Source organism: Bubalus bubalis, chromosome 7 (assembly GCF_019923935.1).
Source record: "Bubalus bubalis isolate 160015118507 breed Murrah chromosome 7, NDDB_SH_1, whole genome shotgun sequence".
Lineage (NCBI taxonomy): Eukaryota > Metazoa > Chordata > Mammalia > Artiodactyla > Bovidae > Bubalus > Bubalus bubalis.
The window spans coordinates 90,950,725-90,977,332 of record NC_059163.1 but is presented as its reverse complement, the minus strand read 5'-3'; the positions used below and the strand labels follow the sequence as shown (position 1 = coordinate 90,977,332).

Genomic DNA, 26,608 nt, shown 5'->3' with positions numbered 1-26,608 from the left:
AGAATCAAACTTGGCAAGTTTGTGGCCTCTACTGACTAAGAATTAACTGCTTTATATTTCTTCTTCAAAATGCCATATAATAGTTCTTGAAGGCTTTTTTTAAAACAGTCTTGTACAAAAAAGTGGTAATTCATATGTAGATTAATTTTTATGACCAAGTAAAACAAGCCATCTATAAATTATTCAAGTAAGAATGGAAATTAGAAAAATTTAATTAAAAATTTTCAAATATTAAAGGAAAACAAGTTCTTAGATTTCAAAAGCCCTTAAAAACATTATGAAGTTTTATAAAAAAGTCACAAAATACAAGTTAAATCAGCCAGAGATTGAGTAAACTTGCAATTTACTACAAAAGTCTAGTATTACAAATGCTTGTGGATTTTTCTCTATAGGAATTCCCTGAGGATTTCATTTCTCCATATATCAAAACCCCTTCACCATGTCCAATATGAACTATTTTAAGTTATTACAGCTTAAAACATTTAAAATTGCTATACCATTTAAATTGCTTCAACCAAGTGATACTCCTTTATATGAAAAGAGAGAATCTATTTTGAATACATAAAACAAAATAGCACCTATCATTTAGATTTTGGAGAGAAGTGCAGCTTTTTAGTTAGCATTGAGGCAAAGCAGGGAACCTGCTTCTTTCCAATAGCATTTGGGTCTCTGCAGAAGTCGACTCGGCGCTGAGAAACCTTCCTGTTCACCAGGGTGAGGAGCTCTGTGAACTCCAAAGAGGAGCCGAATTTCCCCAGCATCTCACACAAATCTTGAATATACCATGAACCATTCACAGTTTCCCGATGAGAATAATAACCTGAAAAAGACAGGAGAAGCCACTGAAGTTTCCTTGTTACCTACTGTGACAGAAAATCACTTTTCAAGTCTGAGTTCTCAAAAATCATTGGGCGAGACTAACATGTGTCCATGATATAGTTTAAAATTTTTTCTCTGCTGACTCTTCTTATGTGGAAAAAAAAGATTAATTCCACACAGTTCTATAAAAATGGTGTTGATGCTATGTAATTTTCTCCACTTCCTAAAAATTCCCAAGCTAGTAGTAAACTAGGCAAAGATTTTTGAGACCAGTGATGAAGAAAAAGAAAAACATAAAATTACTACAATAGAGAACTGTCATCAAAATATTTTTCAGGGACTTCCCTGGTGGTCCAGTGGTTTAGATACCACACTTAAAAATTTTTTTTTCAACAATGTTTTCCACAAGTGTTAACCATAAAAACGGTATCACCATCACTGACACATTCTGCTGCCAAGATATTCAATATAATTAGCCTTAGAGCTTTATTTAACATATAGTAGTTTTCAGGAAGGATTTTTCTATAAGGTACTTTTTAGTTTTAAATGTCATTCTGATCACATGGCCCAAGATGTCCATTAAGCTTGTGAGCTTCACGACCAGATCTCATGTCCCATTAGAAAGACCTCACCTAAATCAAGCCGAGATGAAACGTACAGAAACTTAGCCAAGAAAGCCAATTATACATTTGTATTAAACACCCACACACCTTCTGCCACAGAGTAGCACATCAGGAAGTCGGCTCCAGCAGGAAGTGTATAAACCGAGGCCGCGTCCACCTGGGTTAGGTTGGCATCCGGCATGTCTGTCCCGTGATCGACTGCATCCAGAGGCATGACCGGCACGTCGTGCTGGCTGCCCCGACACGCCTGCGGGACACGGAGGAAAATCCCCTCCTCAGTTACCGGTTCTGCCCCGCGCTTCACGCTCACAGTCAATGCGTCATTCAGCGCGCCTTTACAGCAGCATCGACAGAACCCGCTTCACAGGCGTTTCACCAACAGTGCATTCAGGGTTAGAGCAGGCCAAAGCTGACAGTTCTTTGTTTCCTACTTACGTTTTCTCATAGTTGATGATTTAAAAAACTGGCATCCTCAACTAGACACCAAATTATGTTGATCGAAAGGTATACTGTAGAGGGGAAAACATCTGTGGTTTTAAAGTTTCTTACGCATTACACACACCACAGCACCAAGAGCCACCCCTTCTTTTAGAAAATTACAGTACATCCCTAAGTGTTTCTATGTAATCAGGTAATATATTCCCAGCTTGGGTTTTCCTTGCCAAGCTGCTTTTAAGGGTCAAAATGATACCACCTGACCTGACAGTCTTTATCAATGTGCCTCCTGCCTTCTGCTCCTACTTTAAAGTGAGGGCTCAAATTCTTACTAATTCTGACTCATACAAAAGCTAACATTAAATGACTATTATGGGCTTTTTGTCCCCAGTCCGTTTATTCATTTTTTGGCAGGGTCCTTCTCCCTGGGAGTTTGGTCTTCTTTCAGTCAGTAGGTCCCACCCCCATTTATATACTGAGGGCTTCAATATAAAACATATAACCTCCAGTATTTCAAATGTAACTGTATATGGGGATATGGTCTTTAAAGAGGTAATTAAAGTAAAATGAGGACTATTGGTGGGCCCTAACCCCCTATGACTGGTGTCCTTATAAAAAGAGGCCAGGGCACAGACAGCACAGAGAAAAGCCTATGTGAAGATAAGAGAGACAAGAATCAACCTCCCATCCAAGGAGAGAGGCCTCAGAGGAAATCAACCCGCTGACACCTTGATCTCAGGCTTCTAACTGCAAGAAAATAAACGTCAGTTGTCTAAGCCACCCAGTCTTTGTACAGGCAGACCTCGGAGATACTGCAGCTTCAGTGCCAGACCACTACTACAACATAGTGAATACTGCTACAGAGTGAGTCACATGCATTTTTTTGTTTCCTAGTGCATATAAAAGTTATGTTTATACTATACTGTAGCCTATTAAAGGGTGCAGTAGCATTAATTCTAAAAAAAAGTACAGACCTTAATTAAATACTCTGTTGCTAAAAAAATGCTACCCATCACCTGCATCTTCAGCTGGCCATAATCTTTTTACAATAGTAATGTCAAAATCACACATCATGACAATTTAAAAAGTGTGAAATGTCAAAGTTACCCAAATGGGACACAGAGACACAAAGGGAGCAAATGCTGTTGGAACAATGGCATCAACACAGGGTTGCCACAGACCTTCAGTTTGTTTTAAAAAAGCCAAAGTGTAAAAATACGCCAAGTACCATAAAGCGAGGTATGCCTGCACGCTGTTCTGGCAGCCCTCGTAAACTTAGCGCAGTGCTCTAACAAGATTCTGCTGTAGTATTATAAATGCGTCCATCAATTCTGAAATGGCTGAAGAATTATAAGCTTTAAAAGAAACATTCTGATGGATTTCAGAGTTACCAGATAAACAGAAGATTCCTAATACCCTATTTTTACAGGGAGATTTTAATCTTATTTTGTATCATCAGGCTTATTTTCAGACATTTTCTACTGTCTTCCTAAATGGAATGTAGAGCATGTGGAACTCAATGCCATCACTTGTCAAATCAACTGCAGTAAGCGTAAGAGCGGCCTTTCCTGGCTGGGGTGTGCCACTTCCTAGGCACTGTTCAAAGCGTTTTTCATCTTAGGCCACGTCATCTTATCCTCTCAATCACCCTATGAGGCAGTGCGCCTGTTATGAAGAATCTGAGGCATAGAGAAATAAAATAACCTCGCAAAACATTTCCCCTGATTTAGTGCCTGACAGTGCTGGCTACCCTCTTTTTCATGAACAATCACCTATCATTCTTGTGATTTTTCTCCTGTTGTTCTGAGTCATCCTCCTCATTGTCTTCCCTCCGCCCATTCCTCATCAGTATCCCTCAGTTCTGCTCTACACTCGTTTTTGGTGGCACCACGCAGCTCGTGGGGCCTTAGTTTTCCAACAGGGACTGAAGCCGGGGCCTGGCAGTGATAGCAGTGAATGCTGTCAGTGGACCACACAGGAACTCCCTCTCTACATGCCTGCTTCAGGGGATCCTCGACACGGAGAAGCTCATCTACTCCATGCCTCCCAGAGCCATCTATCCGCTCATTACTGCCCCAATGTACTTCTCTAACCCGGGCCGCCTGTCTCAAGTTTCGACCTGCATTTCCAACACGTCTCACAGATGCCCCAGTGCTGCAGTCCAAACAAGAAACCAGGGAGTATTCTTGACTTCTTTTTAAGTAGCCCCCTACTCCTTCTCTCAAAGAATTCTGGGGTGTGAAAGGTGGCCGTGTCCTTCATGAAGCCTGGCAACATCAAGAATTCTCATTTTTCCCCAGAAATCCTTACTGGGGTAACAAAGGGGATGTTATTCAGGCCCCCCCAAAATATTTTTATTCTTACTACAAGTTGGGCAGTGGCTAGCCACAGCTTGGCTTATGGGAAAATGTGAAAGGACTAGAAGTCTAGCTGGAACTAGAAGTCTTCATGCCCACCTTCTCCTCCCTGGCTGGCACGTTCTCCAGCCCCCAGACTACACCTGGTCTGAACAGGCGGCGCCCCACTGCACTGGTCCATCCGCAGACACCTTTTCCAAAGGCCCTACCTTGACACTGGGCTGGGCCAGGGAGTCATTTCCAAGTAATAAAGATTCTGAGCATCTTTATGTTAAAGAACTACCACTAAAGCTGAAGCTGCAACTCTGATTGGCTAGGATTCAAAAAGGGCCTTTTATGATTACTGGAGAAAGTTAACTTCCAAAATCAGCTTTAGTTCTTTCTAATCACATGTACAGAACCATGGTCTTTATAATTAAGATTATAACATAATCAGTCTTACCTGAATGATAAATATCTTGGGTTTTCCAACCAGGCTCTGACACTTGTCTCCTTTGAACAAGCCTGTTAACGTCTGAATTTCAATTTTGGCATCATATGCATAGATGTGGTTGCCTTCACCGTGACTCAGGAAAACACACAAAAAGCAGTCTGCATCTACGTGGCTAGCAGTTGATGCTAAAAAGGACCCCAAAAGTTATTTAGAAATGAAAATAAGGTACTTATTATCTACATATGAAATTTTAATTCACTAATATTAGAATAAAGTTTCAGATAATTGAGGGAAAATTTACTATAAAATGTCTAATGAAACAACTTATTTAATTAAGCAACGATTTATACAATACAGTATCTGACTTTTAAACATCCAAATTATTACAGTTCAAAGAAATAAGAGTTTGAACAGGTTTTTGTTAGCTTTTTTAAAACACAGAATAATGACATGGAAAACCTAAAGGGATTATTATGGGGAACCCCTAAGAAGTTTCTTTGAACCAGCAGCGACCTTCTTAGGGCAGACTGGAAAGGCGCAGGAACTCCCCCGTAACACTGCCCTCCGTGTTGCTGCACCTCGGCGGGAGGCAGCGCCGCCACTGCTCTGTGCACGGTGCTTGGGCCTTCCCCAAGAGTGAAGCCACGAGGCGGATGCCCTCCAATGCTGAGGAGCGAGCAAAGCAGGAAAGCTGGTGAGCAGCCAGGTGAAATTATTTACAGAAGAACCCTGGTATGAGGGTCCTCAAAAAATTAAAAACAGAGCTACCATATCCTACATCTCCACTTCTGGGTATATATCCAAAGACAGCGAAAACGCTAACTTGTAAAGATACACGAGCCCTTGCATTCTCTGCAGCATTATTGCAACAGCCAAGATACAGAAACAACCTACATGTCCACTAACGGATGAATGGACAAAGTGTGGTCTGTGCATATACAATGGATGAGCATTCAGTCATTAAGAAAAGGAAAATGTGCCGTTTGCAACAACACGGATGAACCCTGAGGGCATTATGCTAAGTGACCCGAGTCAGAGAAGGACATAATATGTGGGAACTAAAAACCCAGCAAACTGGCAAGCAAAACCAAATTCAAAGTTGCAGGGAGCAGACTGGTGGCAGCTGGGGCAGGGGAAAGGAGAAGTGTGAGGCAAAATGGTGAAGGGGTCAAAAGGTATCAACTTGCAGTTACAAAATATATAAGTCCTGGGGATGTTAATGTACAGCATGGTGACTACAGTTAGCAGTACTGCACTGCATATTGGAAAGTTGCTAAGAAAATCTTAAAAAGTCACGAGAAAAGAGTTTGTAACTATGAATGGTGACAGATGGTAACTAGACTTATGGTGGCAATCGTTCCCCAATGTACACAAATGCGGCCCCATGGCCTGCAGCACACCAGGCTCCTCTGTATGTCAATTATACCTCAATTAAAAAAAAAAGTTCTGAAGAAAGTTTAATGATGCAATTGATCTAATAGTCCATTGACAAATTACTTAAAAACCCATGGCATGTGGTGATTATTATACACATTAAGTTGTTAATTTACCTACTGCATGCTGCTGCTGCTGCTAAGTCGTTTTAGTCGCGTCCGACTCTGTGCAACCCCATAGACGGCAGCCCACCAGGCTCCTCCATCCCTGGGATTCTCCAGGCAAGAACACTGGAGTGGGTTGCCATTTCCTTCTCCAGTGCACGCATGCATGTTAAGTCGCTTCAGCTGTGTCCAACTCTGCAACTCTATGGACAGCAGCCCTCCAGGCTCCTCTGTCGGATTCTCTAGGCAAGAGTACTGGAGTGGGTTGCCATTTCCTTCTCCAACCTACTGCATAGTGATGTAGAAATTATGAGATGATGTATGTAAATCAGCAGTATTTTGAAGTCAGTAAAAAACTTGGGTATGGAAGGAGTCAGTTAAAAATGACTGCCCAGCATCTGTAGTATTTGCATCTTAGGTTTTTAATTGCCAAATGAAAAGATCATTACATTCATTTCCAGAGTAACAGACTGTAACTAGTGGTCTATAACTTGGTAGGCAGTTAGAGACTTTGCAAAGGTCTCTAAATCTGCTGAGTAATGTATAATCAGAGAGGCACAACCAAAACCTATAACCCATGCTAAATTAATTGACAAGTCTTTTTTACAACAGTTAATTATTTGGACCTGTCTCCATACAAGGATAATTCAAAACTACTCAGTCCCATCAAAGGAAGATGAATAGGAAAACTACTTACCCTCATGAATTTTGAGCAACAGTTCTTCTGCTCTAAGATCATCAAAACATTTTACTTCAAATCCTAGATCTGAAAACCTGGAGATTTAATTGGATACTAGCTTATGAGCTATTCAAAACTGTCATATTCTCCTAATTATTTGAGGAATCTATACACATTTTTATGACAGATAAATTGACTTTTCTTTAGGGAGAAAGAAAAATCAAATATGAAAGTGATGGTTTTCCTCGATTACCCATGGCAGGAAGGGAGTTATTCATAGTAACTGATTTAAGTTAGAATACTGCCATCTACTATGCAGATATATTTATAAGAATGCAAAGACTGTTAACATTTAATAGAACAGGATTAGGGGGAAGATTCAGGCAAGGGGGAGGCTTGAGCCCAAGTGAGGTTCATCCTCAAATACTCTTGCCCTGTTATTTCTACAGTGCAGGCATGTAGTTATCGCTTAAATATCTGACCACCTGGATGTTAAATAAAACACTACTACCTGCGCCTCAGATTGTCTCTGTCAGCACTGGTGCCCGGCCTGTTTGGCAGGGTTAAGTGCCAGAAGAACCTCTCATGATTGAAGATTAACGCAATTCCTCTCCTCCTGTGGTCCATTTTGTACTTTTCAGTTGGATCAAATATTTCTCTGTTTAGGAAAAGTTTAAAAAATAATCAGTCTAGGTCATATTAAATAATAAGCTCCTCCAAGCCTGAGGTCAATGCACAGAACAGACAGAGGCCTGCTGCGTCGGCCTCCACCAGGCCAACAGGCCACTGCTGTGCCCGGCAGGCCTCCCAGCCGCACTGGTCAGGGAAGTCCTAAAACATCTCTGTACCAGCTGGCAAACGGCAGCCATCCTGAGCAAACCCCTCCCACCCCTTCCCAATTCCTCTGCTTGGGTGTCTTTCCTCCAGAGCTCCAGGTACCGGGGACCAAAGACAATGGTCTGGCCCAGGCCAAGGCCATCCCAGTTGTTCAACATCTTGAGCCTCAGTCTAGGTCCCTTCAGAACCAGAGGAAGCAACCAACCCGCACACCTACAAGCCAGCCCTCCAGATGCTAAAACCTGACATTCTCTGCTCTGCTTTTCACTGCCCATGTCCCTTTCTTACTTTGATTTCTGTAGGCTAATGATGGCCACTAAAGGAAAAGACCTTAATGAGTAAACAGAACATTATTACCTCCTAGGGAAGGCATCTATTTCAGTCATGTTTTGTTCTTCACCTATTAAAAGAAAGTAGGGTTTTGTTAATATACTTTTTGATTTATGGTCATAAAACACATTAGGAACTCCCAGCTACCTTGATACCTATCCACTAAGCTCCTTCTGTCTTGGTTGGTTTAAAAGTCAAAGGATGTGAGAAGGGGTAAAGGAGAAGGAAGGGAAAGTGCTGTTAATAATAAATGAACTGTACGTGCCACAACTAGAGAAGCCTGCACACCACAACTACAGAAAGCCCACGCACTTCAAGGAAGACCCAGTGCAGCCAAAATAAACAAATGAACCGTAAACGCACGGCTCAGTTCTTTCTCACCTCCAACTCTTACATGCAAAATAAAAAAAGATCATAAACAGAAATGGAAAAATACTACTCACATTCATTTGCTGCACACTATGCCAAAAGTAACAAATGTAGCTCTGTGATTATGAAGCTCAAATGAAATATGAAATTGCTTTATTTTGCAGCAAATGTTTTTTGCAAATATTCTCTGAAACAGAGGAGGAGTGAAGTCAAGCAAGAGAACTGAACACAGTGTGGTTGACACTGGATTATCCTACCGCCTGGAAGCGGCAGACGTTTTGGTGGAGGAAGAAAAGGGCAAAGACTCAGATTCTGATCTCCTGCATGACACATGTGCTTGTTATGATCCTATAATGGGGACCCTCTTCTCCTAACCCCAAATCAGACTTTCCCACCCAGAAGACCTCTCACTGAATCCCTCTCCTCCCAGGAACAGTTCTGTGCAACAGAGCCTTCTGCAGTGACAGAATGCCCTATACCTGAGCTGTCTCTGGGGGCAGCCAATGACCACGTGTGCTTTTGAGCCCTTGAACTTTGCCTAGTGCAACTGAGGAACTCAATTTTTAATTAACTTCAACTAATTTAAATTTATATAACGTGTGGCCAGTGGCTTCTCTACTGGACAGCAATAGTGAGTCTAACATCTTCTACCAGAAGAGTGCATATGCTCATGAATCTGCTTTTACCTGATAAAGAGCTTGAGGGGGGACAGAAGGTGACGACTACACAAATACTAATAATGTAGCACGATGCCCCTTTCAGTTGAGGGCTTTGAAAGAAGGCGGATGGACCTTCAGGCTAAACTCCTACCCATCATCTCCCTGCCAAGAGGGTAGTGTTCCCCTCACTCCTTGGAGTCTCCCCCCACCCCCCCCCCCCACGCCTGATGGTTCTAACCTCATGTCTCCTCACTGACAAAAATCCACCTAGGCAGAGAGGATGAGGAGAGGGAGAATTCAACTCCAGGGCCCTTTACCAGTCACTCTCAGCCTGCTCCTCCTGGACTGCATCCAGCATTCAAACCAGCCAAGACCCCGGAGAGGCATCATCCTTCCCCTGTCCAATAGGCCCCAATCAGTTTTCCTTAACCTTCCGCATCAATCCCTGGCCTGGGTGATAAAATGCAGATTCCTCGTCCCTAACCCAGATTTACAGAATCAGAATCCTGGGAGATGTGCCAAGGTGATTTTCACTTACACCAAAGATTAGGAGTCAGAAGCAGCCTCTCTAATGCATCCTCGCCACTCTCCTGAGGCTTCCATGCTACCCTCATCTTGCTTTACAGCGGATCCTGCAAATTCTACACCTTGTTGTACTGCAGACACTTCCTACTAAGCTTTCCTCTATCAGGGGACCTCCCTACCATGCAGCTGCTTACTGGGGGATCTCCTATTTCACACAATGCTCTACTGAAGACACGCCCTACCCCACACAATGTTCTAGAAGGGGTCCCGCCCACTCCACACACTGCTCTACTAAGGTCACGTGGTACCTCGTACCCTGTCCCACCAGGAGACTTCTACTCCACACACTGACCCTGGGGATTATTAATACTTCCTGCTGGACACTGTCCCACCGGAGACATTCCACACACTTTTCTACTAGAACTCTTCCTGCCCTGTGCACTGGATACGAGAGACACTTCCTCCTCCCAAACTCCTCTATCCAGAATACTCCCTCCGTCACACACTGCGCTCCTGCCAGGACGCTCCCTACTCCACACACTGCCGAACAGCCGATGCTTCCTAATCAGACGCACTGCACTTGGGATGCTGACCCAGTGAACACACAGCTCTAGGGGGCACTTCCGGTTCCACCCTCTGCTGGGCGCAGCACACCTCCTCCTACCAGGATTACTTCCGACACCACACGCTCTTCTCCCCGGGACACTTAAAATCTGCTGTACCCGGAATACTTCCTAGTCCACACGACGATGTGCTGGCATACTTCGCAGCTCACACACTGCTGAAGGGAAAGCAGCCAGCGCCACACCCTGCTCTACGACAGGAACTCTGAATCCACACACGGTCTACCCTGCGGACTTCGTCCTCCACACACTGACCTACCAAGGTACCACCTATATATACCCTGCTGTATCCGGGACACACCCTACTCCACACACTACTTTGCCAGGGTACGTCCCATCACACTGCTCTACTCTGGATACAACCTCTCCTTCCTCTACAAATACTTTGCCCAGAATCCTCCCTGCTCCACACACTGCTCTGTGGACGGTTATTTCCTTCTCTGCACACTTTGCACCAGTGACTTCCTACTCCACTCAGCGCTCACCCGAGGAGACATCCTCCCTTCTTATGCCACAAGCTGCCAGAGATGTCCGACTCCACACAACACTCCACAAGAGGTGTCTCCCACTCCACGCTCTGCTCTACACCTGGGATCTCCCTACTCCACCGTGTTCTCCGTGGTTACCTACTCCACACACAGCTCTATGTGACATACGTCCTCTACTACCACAGTGCTCCATCAAGGGTAGTTCCTTCACTGTTCCTTCAGGCCTCTTTACCTAGAGATCTGCTCAACAGCGCTATACAAGGGACCCTTCCCTGCTGCGCTCAGCGCTCAGCGAGGATACTCCCTACCCCAGGCACTGCCCCACTGAATGTACGTCCTGCTCTTCCCACGCTACACACCGCCACACACAGAATACATCCTGCTGCACACGCTGCTGTGCCAGGGAGAACTTCCTGCTCCACACTGCTCCACGGGCTGCATTTCCTACCAAGACTCCCCTCTGCTCAGGGATGCTGCCCTTCTGAACACACAACTCTTCTAGGCTGACTTCCCACTCTACATACCAAGCTACCCAAAATCCCTCCGAGCCCATAAACTCCTCCACCCAGAATAGTCCCTACAACACAATGATACAGGAGGATACTTTCTCGTCCACACACTGCTCCCTGGGACACTTCCCACTCCACACAGTGCTCTACTGGGGCTACTTCCTAGTCACACACTGTTCTAACTGGGATTCCTCCTACCCCACAGATTGCCCTCCCAGAAGACCTCTTATTCCACACACTGTCTACTGGGGTTCCTTCCTGCTCCCCACACCGCTCTACTAAGCAATATGCAGGGTTTCCTCTCCTTCCATTTTCAAAAGCATTCCATGATCTACTTTTTTTTTCCTACCTCCTTTTAATACCCTTCAGTTCAGTTCAGGTCAGTCGTGTCCAACTCTTTGAGACCCCATGAATCACAGCACGCCAGGCCTCCCTGTCCATCACCAACTCCCGGAGTTCACTCAGACTCACGTCCATTGAGTCAGTGACGCCATCCAGCCATCTCATCCTCTGTCGTCCCCTTCTCCTCCTGCCCCCAATCCCTCCCAGCATCAGAGTCTTTTCCAGTGAGTCAACTCTTCGCATGAGGTGGCCAAAGTACTGGAGTTTCAGCTTTAGCATCATTCCTTCCAAAGAAATCCCAGGGCTGATCTCCTTCAGAATGGACTGGTTGGATGTCCCTGCAGTCCAAGGGACTCTCAAGAGTCTTCTCCAACACCACAGTTCAAAAGCATCAATTCTTTGGTGCTCAGCTTTCTTCACAGTCCAACTCTCACATCCATACATGACCACAGGAAAAACCATAGCCTTGACTAGACAAACCTTGGTTGGCAAAGTAATGTCTCTGCTTTTGAATATGCTATCTAGGTTGGTCAGAACTTTCCTTCCAAGGAGTATTGGAAGCGTCTTTTAATTTCATGGCTGCAGTCACCATCTGCAGTGATTTTGGAGCCCACAAAAATAAAGTCTGACACTGTTTCCACTGTTTTCCCATCTATTTCCCATGAAGTGATGGGACCAGATGCCATGATCTTCGTTTTCTGAATGTTGAGCTTTAAGCCAACTTTTTCACTCTCCTCTTTCACTTTCATCAGAGGCTTTTTAGTTCCTCTTCACTTTCTGCCATAAGGGTGGTGTCATCTGCATATCTGAGGTTATTGATATTTCTCTCGGCAATCTTGATTCCAGCTTGTGTTTCTTCCAGTCCAGCGTTTCTAATGATGTACTCTGCATAGAAGTTAAATAAACAGGGTGACAATATACAGCCTTGACGTACTCCTTTTCCTATTTGGAACCAGTCTGTTGGTCCATGTCCAGTTCTAACTGTTGCTTCCTGACCTGCATACAGATTTCTCAAGAGGCAGGTCAGGTGGCCTGGTATTCCCATCTCTTTCAGAATTTTCCAGTTTATTGTGATCCACACAGTCAAAGGCTTTGGCATAGTCAATAAAGCAGAAATAGATGTTTTTCTGGAACTCTCTCGCTTTTTCCATGATCCAGCGGATGTTGGCAATTTGATCTCTGGTTCCTCTGCCTTTTCTAAAACCAGCTTGAACATCAGGAAGTTCACGGTTCACGTATTACTGAAGCCTGGCTTGGAGAATTTTGAGCATTACTTTACTAGTGTGTGAGATGAGTGCAATTGTGCGGTAGTTTGAGCATTATTTGGCATTGCCTTACCTCCTTATCATTAATAACAATCACATAAGAAAGAAATAGAATCACTCAAACTAAACACATTAAATCTATATCTAAAATTCAATCTCATCTCAAGAAACAAAGAAAAATCTCACTCTGACCTTACACCTAAAGCAACTAGAGAAAGAACATCAATATCAACACCATCACCACCAAAGTGTAGTAGAACGAATGAATGATAGCAGAAATAAATGAAATAGAAATGAAGAAAACAATAGCAAAAATCAATAAAACTAAAAGTTGGTTCTTTGAGAAGATAAACAAAAGTGATAGGCCTTTAGCCAGAATCATTAAGAAAAAAAGGATAGGATTCAAATCAACAAATTTAGAAATGAAAAAGGAGAAATTAACAACTAATAATGCAGAAATACAAAGCATAAGAGACTATTATAAGCAACTATATGATAATAAAATAGACAACCTGGAAGAAATGGACAAATTCTTGGAAAGGTACAACTTTTCAAGACTGGACCAAGAAGAATTAGAAAATATAAACAGACCAATCACAAGTAAGGAAATTGAAATTGTAATGAAAAATCTTTCAACAAACAAAAGGCCAGGACCAGACGGCTTCACAGGCAAATTCTGTCACACATTTAGAGAAGAGATAGCACCTATCTTTCTTAAACTCTTCCCAAAAATTGCAGAGGAAGGAACATTCCCAAACTCATTCTACAAGGCCACTGTCACCCTGATACCAAAATCAGACAAATAAATTACCAAAAAAAAAAAATTACAGATCAATACCACTGATGAACAAAGACACAAAATCCTCAACAAAATACTAGCAAAAAGAGTCCAGCAACACATTAAAAGGCTCATACACCATGATGAAGTGGGATTTATCCCAGGGGTGTAGGGATTCTTCAATATATTCAAATAAATATGATACACCATATTAAATAAAAACCATATTATCATCTCAATAGATGCAGAAAACGTTTTTGACAAAATTTAACACCCATGTATGATAAAAAAAAACTCTTCAGAAAGTGGGCATAGAGGGGATCTACCTCAATATAATAATAGCCATATACAATAGGCCCACAGCAAACATCATTGTTAATGGTGAAAAACTGAAAGCATTTCCTCTAAGATCAGGAATGAGACAAAGATGTTCACTCTCACTTTTATTATTCAGCATGGCCTTGGAAGTTGGTGGCTCAGACGGTAAAGAATCTGCCTGCAATTCAGGAGACCTGAATTCAATCCCTGGGTTGGGAAGATTCTCCTGGAGAAGGGAATGGCTACCCACTCCAGTATTCTTGCCTGGAGAATTCCATGGACAATTATACAATCCACGGGCTGCAAAGAGTTGGACATGACTAAGTGATTAACACTTTCACTTGGAAGTCCTAGCCATGGCACTCAGAGAAGAAAAAGAAATAAAAGGAATACAATTGTAAAAGCAGAAATAAAACTGTCCCTGTTTGAAGATGACATGATACTATACATAGAAAATCCTAAAGAGGCCATCAGAAAACTACTGGAGCTCATCAATGAATTTGATAAATTTGCATGATACAAAATCAATGCACAGAAGTCTACTGCCTTCTATACACTGACAATGAAAGATCAGAAAGAGAAATCAAGGAAACAATCCCATTTACCATCATAACCAAAATAATAAAACACCTAGGAATAAACCTACCTAAAGAGGCAAAAGACCTGTACTCAGAAAACTATAAAACACTAATCAAAGACATAAAGATGACACAAACAGGTGGAGAAATACACCATATTCTTGGATGGGTCAATATGACTTTATTACCCAAAGCAATCTACAGATGCAATGCAATCCCTATCAAATTATCAGTGACATTTTTCACAGAATTAAAACAAAAAATTTTACAATTTGTATGGAAATACAAAAGATCCTGAAAGCAACTGTCAAATTGCTGAAAGCAAATAGTCAAAGCAATTGTGAACAGGAAAAATGAAGCTGGAGGAATCAGGCGCCTCAACTTCAGACTATACTACAAAGCTGCAGTAATCAAAACAGTATGGTATTGACATAAAAACAGAAAAAAAAAAAAAGATCAGTGGTACAGGACAGAAAGCCCAGAGATAAATCCACTCACCTATGGTCACCTAATCTATGACAAAGGAAGCTAGAATATACAATGGAGAAAAAGTCTCTTCAAGAAGTGGTGCTGGGAAAACTGGACAGCTACACGGAAAAGAATGAAATCAGAACAGTACTTAACACCATACAAAAAAATAAACTAAAAATGGATCAAAGACCTAATTTAAGACAGGGCACTATAAAACTCCTAGAGGAAAACAATAAGAAAAACATTCATTGACATAAAACACAGCAAGATCTTTTGACCCACTTCTTAAGAGTAATGAAAACCAAAAATAAACAAATGGGGCCTAATTAAACTCAAAAGCTTTTACACAGCAAAGGAAACCATAAACAAGATGAAGAGACAACTCTCAGAATGGGAGACAATGACTGCAAAGGAAGCAACGGATAAAGGCTTCATCTCCAAAATATACAAACAGCTCATGCAGCTCAATATAAAAAATAAAAAACAGGGACTTTGCTGGTGGTCCAGGGGCTAAGACTCCAAGCTCCCAATGCAGGAGGCCAGGGTACAACCCCTGGTTAGGGAACTAGATCCCACAAGCCACAACTAAGAGTTCAAGTGCACAACTAAAGATCCTACATGCTGCAACACAGATCGAAGATCCCCTGTGCTGCAACTAAGACCCAGCCCAGCCAAACAAATAAATGTTAAAAAATACAAACAACCCTATCAAAAAATGGGGGGAAGACCTAAATAGACATTGCTCCAAAGAAGACATACAGATGGCCAACAAACCCATGAAAAGATGCTCGACATTGCTAATTATTATAGAAAGGCAAATTAAAACTACAAGGTATCACCGCACACCAGTCAGAATGCTAATGCTAAGTCACTTCAGTCATGTCCGACTCTGTGTGACCCCATAGACGGCAGCCCACCAGGCTCGGCCATCCCTGGGATTCTCCAGGCAAGAATACTGGAGTGGGTTGCCATTTTCTTCTCCAGTGCATGAAAGAGAAAAGTGAAAGTGAAGTCACTCAGTCGTGTCTGACTCTTAGCGACCCCATGGACTGCAGCCTACCAGGCTCCTCTGTCCATGGATTTTCCAGGCAAGAGTACCGGAGTGGGGTGCCATTGCCTTCTCCGCCAGTCAGAATGGACATCATCAAAAAATCTACAAACAATAAATGCTGGAGAGGATGTGGAGAAAAGGGAACCCTCTTGCACGGTTGGGAATGTAAGTTGCTACAGCCATTATGGAGAACGGTATGGAGATTCCTTTAAAAAGGTAGGAACAAAACTACCACATGATCCAGCAACTCCCACTACTGGGCATATACCCTGAGGAAACCAGAATTGAAAAAGACACATGTGCCCCAATGTTCACTGCAGGGCTGTTTACAAAAGACAGGACATGCAAACAGCCTAAGTGTCCACTGACAGATGAGTGGACAAAGACGATGTGGCACAAACATGCAATGATGGCATATTACTCAGACATAAGAAAGAATGAAATGAGGTCATTTGTAGAGATTTGGATGGACCCATAGTCTCTCCTACGGTCAAGTAAGTCAGAAAGAGAAAAACAAATATCGTATATTACTGGATGTATGTGGAAATCTAGAAAAATGGTAGATGAACCTAGTTCCAGGAGAGGAAAGAGAGGCAGCTGTAGAGAATGGACATTTGGACACAGTAGGAGAATGCGAGGGTAGGATGAACTGGAAAATCATGATTGACATATATACACTACCACATGTAAAACGATAGCGTCGTGGGAACCTGCCATGACAGCATGGAGAACCAGCTCAGGGCTTTGTAATGACCCAGATAGATGGCACAGAGCAGTGGGCGGTGGGAAGGAGGCCCGTGAGGGAGGGTCTATATGTATACATGTAGCTGATTCACATCTTTGAACAGCAGAAACTAACACACATTGTAAAGGAATTACACTCCAAATAAAAAAAAAATATGTATCTGAAAGCCAATCACTTCCTTCCACCTCCAAGAATCTGCATGGGTTGCAAAGCACAGAGTCTCTTCTGAGAACCCCAGAGGAGCGGCAGATCCAGCAGCTCCCCTCCCCCAGCTTCTGCACCTTGTTCGTAGTGAGCCTAAGGCAGCCTGAAGTGTCCCCAGCAGAGGTTATGCCAAGTGGCTGGTCACCAAACTCACTCCAGTCCTTGAGAGTGAAAGCACTGCAGATGTACACGCTATTGGGTCTCTAAGGCTTCTTTTTCATAGTCTCAGGAAGGAGCATCACAGTTCTCCTGGGCTGATGACTCAAAAGCTGTGCGTTTGAGTCATCTCAAATATTGCCGTCAGCTTACAGATTTAGGGAAGACAGCTAGTATTAAGTAGTTCAAGATTAATTTGTTTAAAATGACATTCAGTTTCAAAGTTAACAGGACAGTCTCATTGAGGCATTTTTTTTAAGTTTTTTTTGTTGTCACTGTTAACACAGTAGACGTAGAAAGAAACTGGGCTCTGAAAACTTAATTCTGAACCTCACAGGCTCTAACCTTCACTCTGCTATAAACAGGCGCCCCGTAACCTACAATATCAACACTGACCTGGTCCAGCTGCCAGTCTGTTCTAGCAGTTTGCTGAATCGGAATAGAAAGCTATGGAGACAGACATTAGAACGGAAGTTCCGAAACTTCCTCGGAGCTGATCAATTTTACCCAGCTTCAGAGAACAGACATTATTGAGGCAGGAGACAGTTGGGCTCTAGAACAGACATTTACAACAGACATTTACAGACCTTTGATCACAATTCCTGGGGGCAGAAAAAGATAGGCTCCAGGCCAGACACTACCAGCCCTCTGCTTACATTTCCTGAGGGCTTTGGGCTTTGGGCTATGTATTTATAACCAGACTGCTATCTACATTTCAAGATCTGCTCTTAGATATAAAAAAACAGGAATACAGTGGATAACCAGACCTTATGGGTTATCCACTGGGTACCTTATGGCAGGAACAGAGAGGGGCTAAACTCTGTTAGAAGATCAAGAGGTCATACATTTCCCATTCTTAGGGCAAAGGAGACACTACACATGTCCAAAAGGCTTCAAGGGGCCAAAAAAGGCAGGCAATGTCAGACCACGGTAAGTCTTGCTATTCCCCCCACCTTATGCCTCTGCAATGAAATCCATCTTGACTGAGGGGTGCAGGCACACCCAGGGCAGGGTCCTCAGACAAACTGACTGCAGGGTGGAGAGTAGGAGATATAGGGGTGTCAAAACAAGACAACTGGCCAAAGGTAAACAAAGACCAGGAGTCGCTCAGTCGTGTCTGACTCTTTGCGACCCCATGGACTGTAGCCCACCAGGCTCCTCTGTCCATGGGATTCTCCAGGCAACAATACTGGAGTAGGTTGCCATGCCCTTGTCCAGGGGATCTTCCCAACCCAGGGATCAAACCCTCACTGCAGGCAGCTTCTTTACCGTCTTAGCCACCAGCACTGTCCTATATAAATGACGTAACCATCTCGCAAAGAGTCGGCCACGACTGAGAGACTGAACTGAAACTTCTTTTTCCTGTGTTCCTCATTAGAGAGGACACGCCCGCACGCTTTCTCTGCAGGTGTGTGTCTCTGGCTTGTGTCTATCTTAACAGTCTCTCTGTGTTCGCTCCCATTTGTCACTGTGCTATGTCTCTAATCATAAACTTTGTACCTGCATTTACAGTTTTTGCCTCTGTGAAAAATGCATTTTTCACTGGGGGCAAGAGTCAGGGGAAAACAGGTTCTAGCCTCTAGCCCTTACTGGTCTGGAAGCTGGGATTCCTGGTTTTTATTGAGGCTACCCAGATTCAACTCCTGGGCAGGGAATTACAATCTCGCTTTGTGCCAAAGCTCACTGCTGCCACTGCGAGATCATTATGATTCTGTCACAGTCATTTTAAACTGTATGTGCCCAACAGGCCAGCTTTCAGGAAGGGTGCACATAATGCGAAGAGCCGACTCACTGGAAAAGACCCTGATGCTGGGAAAGACTGAGCGCAGGAGAAGGAGAAGACAGAGGATGAGATGGTTGGATGGCATCACTGACTCAATGGACATGAGTTTGAGCAAGCTCCAGGGATGGTGAAGGACAGGGAAGCCTGGCATGCTGCAGTCCATAGGGTTGCACAGAGTTGGACACAACTTAGCGACTGAATGACATACTGCATGAATACAAATAAACTGGTTTTGTTAACATGGAGAAAATAAATCTTAGTGAGGGAGATACTCTGTATAAGATTTATAAATTCCTTTTCATCTGCAATTATTCTCAGAAATGGGTCAACCAGACTCTTGACCTCCTCCCTTCTCCTTGTCTCTGATTTATGCAATTTTCCTCTCCATCATAATGTAACTGTCTCTTTGTTCAAACTCGTTTTTTACAAAGCCAATCAATCATTCTTTTTCCTCCACACCTTAACCTGAGAATGCCTCCAGCTACCATTTGTTGATGGCTTGGCACATGAGATAACTTTATCTCACTCTGCTCCATAGGCCCTTTGAGACAGAGAAAGTGCAAGGGGCTTATCTAAGGTTGGTGCCTTGGTATTGGTACCGAAAGGCCCGGTTCTGCCTGCAGATTCCAAAGTCCATGCACTAGCTGTTAACATGGTAAAACCACTCCCACCAGGGAGAAACCAGAAACCTTTCTAAACCAAGTGCTCACTTCTCCAAACGTCTTCAGTATCTACTGTTATCATCATTCACTGCAGTATCTGTGACAATCTACTCATATTCCTTATTAAGGACTGGTTTAATAATCCTACCTTCATTGCCTCATGTCAGGCCTGGAATACACAGGAAAAGGAGTCATGTGGACAAAGAAAGGGGAGAAAGTAGGAAAAGGAAGGAAACCATTACAAGAATGGCTGGGATGTGCAGTGAGTGACTAGCGGTGCCTCAAGCATTCTGCCCTCCTTCCCAGCCCTCCCCCCGGATTCCAAAAGGGAAATGGTTGCTGGACCTCGCACTGTCCCATCAGGGTAACCACACTTCCTGAACAACCGTGGTGACTTTTACAACCTGCCTCTGGGACAAGGCTTGTTTTATGTAGCAAAGAACAGAAAGCTCTGAAATGAAGGCACTCTGTGGACTGACCGCAGGCGAGTCAAACCACTCTCCACCTTCCTCCCCCGACCCCGCCCCGCCCCGCCCTTTTAAAAAACTATGGCCAGGCTCAGAGTTTCTAAACCTTATCAGTAATATAATTATAAGTGACAGGGAAGAACGTCCTAAAGCATGTGTTTAGAAGCTGATTATTTTGTAGAGAAAAGTTGTTTGCTGTTTTAGTCGCTGTGTCCAACTCTTTGAGACCCCATGGACCTCAGCCCGCCAGGCTCCTCTGTCCGTGGGATTCTCCAGGCAAGAATACTGGGGTGGGTGGCTGTGCCCCCCTCCAGGGGATCTGCCCGATCCAGGGATCCGACTCAGGTCTCCTGCTTTAGCAGACGGATTCTTTACCATCTGAGCCATCAGGGAAACCCCCAGAGAAAAGTTACCGTGGCCTTAAGTTAAACTCACAAATAACTGCAGGTTTCCCGGATGCAGGAGAACCATGGGGGCTGTGCAGCTCCCAAGGCCTGACTTTCAACTCCAGTTTCCGTGCGGGCAAGCCCGGGGCTTCTCTCTGTTCGGGCGCCCCCGCGGGCTGCTCACGCTCCTCTGTTACTACAGCCAACCACTTATTTTTACGTAGAAGTGAAAAAAATAAGGCCCAACATGCCCCAAAAGTTAACTTTTCTTATGACCAGGCGCAGTTCAAGTTCAAATAGCCACGACAGCTAGACAGAGATCAGCGCCCGGAGGACAAAAGCGGCCGGGGAACTCCCCAGCGCCGGGCGCCGCCACCAGGGACCGCAAGGAGGCGGCGGCTAGGTCCCGGAGTTGTTTTTCTTGAGCCCAGAAGCCTAGCTGCGCCCACCCGACCCAAGTGTTTCCCTCCAAGACCCTCAACTTCTCCCGGCCACCGAGCAAAGCGGGGGGAACCCGCGTCCCCACTCGCGCCCGCGCGCCCCTCTCGGCACCCGCCACCTACCTGGACCGGGAGCCCGGTGAGGCGCAGGCTCCGAGCTCATCGCAGCGGAGAGCTTAGCGCCGACGCCCGGGCGGCCTCCGCTTCCTGAAGCCTGACCGCTGCCCCCGCCCCTTCCTCCGCCCCGGCTCCCTGCCTTCCAGCGGTGGAGGCGGGGTTTGAGGGGGGTCCGCTGGTGCCCTTTCCTTCGCTCCGAGTTCGCCGGGGCCGGAGCGCCCGGCAAGGCAGAGGACGCGGTCTCGCCCGCCTGGCGCCTGGGGAACCTAAGCCGGGCCCCGGGAGATGTCAGCAACGATTCCGAAGACAACCGGGCAGATTCTTTACCGACTGAGCGCCACCTGGGGTGGGAGGCTGCAGGCAATTACAGATCACCTGCGGCGAGCCCCGTGTCGCTCGTGCTCCGCGCCGCCCCCCCCCCCCCCCCCGTCTCTGCTCCTCCAGGGTCTCAAAGGTGTGCGCTGCTGTGTTTTCCTTTTCCCTAGTAGTCCTTTTCCCAGTGCCGGTGACTTGTTAGGAGGATTTTAAAACGCTCTTTGTTTGTATAGCGGATTCGGGACAAAGTAAACTAGAGGCAACTCCAGAATTTTAAAGTCTGACTTTCATATGTAGTGTTAATTATGGCAAGGAATCATGCAGAAATTCGGAGACCCGATTTTGGGCTCTGTAGATTATGACCTTTACTGAGCTAGGGCATGTTTGCTGCATTTAATTGAGCTCCTCTTCGGGTGGCTGGTTATTCTGTAAATTTGCTTCAACGAGTAACTCCTGAGACTGGAAGAAAACGTGGCCTCATCTTTTCCAACTTCTCATGGTATCGTCATTTAAAAAGTAACCAGTGGTAGACGGGGGGGAATGTGTAAGACACGACTTCCAATATATTAGCCTGAGATCCGATTTCTAGAAATGGGGTTTCCCAGGTGGCGCTCAGTCGGTGAAGAATCTGCCTGCAATGCAGGAAACTGGGTTCGATCCTTGGGTGGGGAAGAACCCCTGGAGAAGGAAATGGCAACCCACTTTAGTATTCTTGCCTGGAAAATCCCATGGACAGAGGAGCTTGGCAGGCTACAGTCCATGGGCTCTCTAGAGTCCGCCACGACTTAGTGACTAAACCATCACCACAGGAGGCGCTAGTGGTCAAGAACTGGCCTGCCACTGCTGGAGATGCCAGAGACAAGGTTCAATCCCTGGGTCAGGAAGATCCCCTGGAGGAGCTCATGGTAACCCACTCCAGTATTCCTACCTGGAGAATCGCATGGCCAGAGGAGCCTGGCAGGCTATGGTCCATAGGGTCGCAAAAAGTCAGACATGACTGAAGCAACTTAGCATTCACACTTCTATAAATATCACCCTTTTATATGAGAGAGAAAAATAAAATCTAACTTCCTACATGTGCTGTGGTTCAAAAAAGCACACGGAATATGAAATCAAAGGATTTTACTCACCCCATGCCATTTCAGTTCAGTTCAGTCGCTCAGTCGTCTCTGACTCTTTGCGACCCCATGAACCTCAGCATGCCAGGCCTCCCTGTCCATCACCAACTCCCGGAGTCCACCCAAACCCATGTCCATAGAGTCGGTGATGCCATCCAACCATCTCATGGTCTGTGGTCCCCTTCTCCTCCTGCCCTCAATCTTTCCCAGCATCAGGGTCTTTCCCAATGAATCAGGTCTTCGCATCACGTGGCCAAAGCATTGGGAGTTTCAGCTTCAACATCAGTCCTTCCAATGAACACTCAGGACTGATCTCCTTTATGATGGACTGGTTGGATCTCCTTGCAGTCCAAGGGACTCTCAAGAGTCTTCTCCAACACCACAGTTCAAAAGCATCAATTCAGCGCTCAGCTTTCTTCACAGTCCAACTCTCACATCCATACATGACCACAGGAAAAACCATAGCCTTGACTAGGTGGACCTTTGTTGGCAAAGTAATGTCTCTGCTTTTTAATATGCTGTCTAGGTTGGTCATAACTTTCCTTCCATGCCATTTACTGTTCGTTTTATTGTAGGCATAAAATATTTCTGAAATCACTTTGTTCCTAGTGCAGTGAAGACATGGGATATCAGTATCTCCCTCATAAGCTGGTTGAGACAATTGAGTTAAATTACTGAATTCAGAACAGTGCCTGGCTTGTGAAAAGCTCAGTAAATTTTTATTGCCACCATCTTAAGCATATTGAAAGCAGACTTGGCCTTCTTTTGGTTTGACTATTACCAGGAAGTTGCTTAGGATGTAGGAGGTACTCAATAAATATTTATCCATTGAATGAGATTCATAATTTCAGCATTTGTACTCCAGACTTTACCCAGTTTGAATGAGTTATCTGACCACCAGAGCTTCCTGTTCTTCAGCCTACTTTTCATGGTCTCCTCTACTTGAGCCCTAAAAATACTCCTTATACAGAAGTGGAACTGCAATTGGCTAACCTTCCATTTACCTGAAAGGAACAGATGAAAGGAATTAAATTTTTCCCCCAGATGTTTGTTATCTCAGAATACTGTATTGTCTTTAGAGCATATGGGGTGATATATTTTAAAGATTTATTTACCTTAGGAAATGTTAAGTATAAAGTATTACGATAGCCATTTCAAAATTTTAAGTGCTAAATTTTAGCCTTTTAAAGCAATAGCTATCCCCTCACCCTAACCCCATGAAAAAGGGTGTCTGTGATTGGGAAATAGGCTGCCAAGGTTCTAATCCTTGCTCCATCAGTTTATTGGCTGTGAGGCTTTGGACAATTAAGGCAGTTTAACCACTCCCAGCTTCAGATTCTTCTCTTTAAAATGGGGACCAAATTAATTCAATAGTTGAGACTGAGACAGAAACTGCCAAACTCCTAGAATAATACCCAGCCCACAGTAAGCTTTCAGTCGGTGGTATTTTTAGCTACTGAAGGTTATCTAGACAGTTCTGAAACTGTGGCTTCTGAACCAGCCGTGTTCACATCACCTGGGAACGTACTAGAAATGCAAACTCTTGGGACCTATACAGTCAGAGATTATGGATGAGAAACTGCAGGTGGGGTCCAGGAGTATATTTTAACAAGCCCTCCAGTGACTCTGCAGCATGCTCTCATTTGAGACATAGACGGATTAGAATTCTACCGAGCAATCTCGTCCTTCTCAAAGGAAAAAAAAGAACACATGGCATATCCATATTGTTAAAATAATTAAGATATACTAAAGACCAAAAGTTACCTGACAGGATGGCTTGATTCTTGCCATTATAAATAGTCACTTTTATGGAATTTACTGAAACCGAAGCTCTTAGTCAACTGTTACCTATCCAAGGAATGAAATATATGGGCTAAAATTAAATTCAGAGAGAATTCTAAAACTTAAAATGTGGCCTTTCTATTTTTCAGTGTTTATCCCCACTAAACCTTGTTTTTTCCTATACCGAATTTTTATAATTCTGATTCCAACATTTGAGAGCCAACGAAGACATTGTTAAGCAGTCAGGAAGGAGACTGAAGGATGTTTCAGAAACCAAATTAAGCCTGAGACCAAACCAAAGCATAACATCACTGCAGCCTGAATGCAAAGATGACACGGTTGGTCTAGTTTCAGGTATTTTGATTGGTAACTCTTCATTTAGTTCTGTTTCATATACTGGTTGAACCAATACTCGGAGGAAAAACAGCAAACTAAGGGGCTGTTTCAAACATCAGAGCCAGGCGTTCTACAAGACTTGGCTGCACTGCGGGCAGTGTCTGTGAACTGTGGCCAATGCAACGTTATCTGTGTGCAAGGGTCCTTACCTAATCAGTCTCACTCTACTCCCACAAGTTAATAAAGCCAGTCTACTAAAGAGAGTTGTTTTTACAGAAAGACTCCATTATCTTCACTTTATTAGATGTTATTCCTGTTTTGTACATAAAATAATGATCATTTTGACCTGACAATCTTGCGCTTCTATCCTTACTGACAGAAATAGCACATTTTCACTTTAGGGAGAAGTAGTTATAAGCTAACAAAACAACCTTTTAATTAATACTACTAGTCTAGACTATTCTGGGGGGTCACTGAAGAAAGCCTGTTTAAGAAGATGGGTTTAATTTGCTTTTGCCCTCGTCTTTTAATTGTCTTCATTGCAACTTCTTGGTACCTCGGTTTCTCCACCTATGAAATGAGTACAGCCATATCTGTCCCTGGAAGAGGTGAGTCAAAAGACTTTAAAAAGACAGGCATTGTTTGAAGGCAATATAGTTTTATTATTTTAAAATATCAATATATGTCATGCAAAGAGCTGCTAAAAGCTAGTTTTTTGGCATGTGATTTTGTTTTTTCATTAATGTATTCTTTAGATAAGGAAAATACCATCCTTAAAACTTAAATATATGCCCTGTTGTACAGAATTCAAGTGAAGACAGCTTAATATATATACACATAAGTAATTACAGATATGTACATGGGTTAGTATACATATATTTCCTAGCTCTGTTTGGTGGGAGGGTCTTGAAGCAGTGACACCCCAGTAGAAACAAGCTATCCACTGTCCAGATCTTGGTTTCTACGTGCCATTGGAAACCATTCTTCAATCAAAGTAACCTTTGAAAAGATGCTGATTCTAGGGCTGGGGAGGGGAATATATAAGATGAACCTGAAGCAACTTTCCTACTTTCTGGCTAGAAAGTATGGAGATGCTCAAAAGTTAAAAGGAGGGTGCAGGTTAAACACATACAGAGTCAACCTGACCTAATTCCCAACAGCCAAGCTGAAAGGATTTGTATATATTACCCAGAGTACAAAAGAAATAAGCATGAATCCATACTAATACAAACAATTGAATAATAAGTGGGTGAGGGGGAGATTAACAAGAATTTCAAGTAGTATATCTAGATATAATCCCCTATCAAAATGTGGAATGTAATCTTGCCCATCCCCCACCTACCACAGCCAGGACTTGGTGACTGGTTTCCAAAGAACAGAAGCATAGGAAGGGAAAAATAGTAACTTTAGAATGGAGAAAACTAACAATTACTACCTTAACCAAATGTCTAGAGTTAACCTAATGAGCTGGTAACAATCAACTACCAATATGATTTGATGAGAAGAACTGGTCAACTCTTGGTTTTCTTCCTAAAAATCTATAACCCTAGTCCAAACACAAGGAAAGACTAACCCAAATTGAGGGACATTCTACAGGACACCCGACTGGTACTTCTCAAAACTGTCAAGGTTATGAAAAACAAGGAAAGACAGAGGAACCATCACAGACTAGAGGCTAATTAGACATGATGACCAACTGCAGTGTGGTATTAGAGTGGATCCTGGAAAAGGAAAATGCCATTAGTGGAGAAACTAGTGCAAGTCAAATCAAGTCTGCTGCTGCTAAGTCACTTCAGTCGTGTCCGACTCTGTGCAACCCCATAGACGGCAGCCCACCAGGCTCCCCCGTCCCTGGGATTCTCCAGGCAAGAACACTGGAGTGGGTTGCCATTTCCTTCTCCAATGCATGAAAGTGAAAAGTGAAAGTGAAGTCACTCAGTCGTGTCCAACCCTCAGCGACCCCATGGACTGCAGCCCACCAGGCTCCTCCATCCACGGGATTTTCCAGGCAAGAGTACTGGAGTGGGGTGCCATTGCCTTCTCCAAATAAAGTCTAGAGTTGCATTAATA

At 43.9% G+C, this 26,608-nt stretch overlaps 1 protein-coding gene across 3 annotated transcripts; it reads right to left on the bottom strand.

Annotated features, from left to right (window-relative positions):
• Window positions 1-194: 194 nt before the first annotated feature.
• Window positions 195-22,463, bottom strand: CASP6 (caspase 6). Of its 3 annotated transcripts, none has more exons than XM_044946137.2 (7): window positions 22,433-22,463; window positions 8,079-8,121; window positions 7,396-7,542; window positions 6,903-6,979; window positions 4,677-4,852; window positions 1,530-1,689; window positions 195-820 (listed from the first exon to the last, which is right to left on the bottom strand). In XM_044946137.2, the coding sequence occupies exons 1-7, from the start codon at window positions 22,440-22,442 to the stop codon at window positions 582-584; spliced, it is 852 nt and encodes a 283-aa protein (XP_044802072.2). In that variant the 5' UTR covers window positions 22,443-22,463; the 3' UTR covers window positions 195-581. The 3 variants fall into 3 exon arrangements, with proteins under 3 accessions (XP_044802072.2, XP_006052273.2, XP_025146092.2); XM_006052211.4 differs by lacking the exon at window positions 22,433-22,463 and adding an exon at window positions 20,994-21,351; XM_025290307.3 differs by lacking the exons at window positions 6,903-6,979; window positions 7,396-7,542; window positions 8,079-8,121; window positions 22,433-22,463 and adding an exon at window positions 20,994-21,153.
• Between the last annotated feature and the right edge of the window lie 4,145 nt (window positions 22,464-26,608).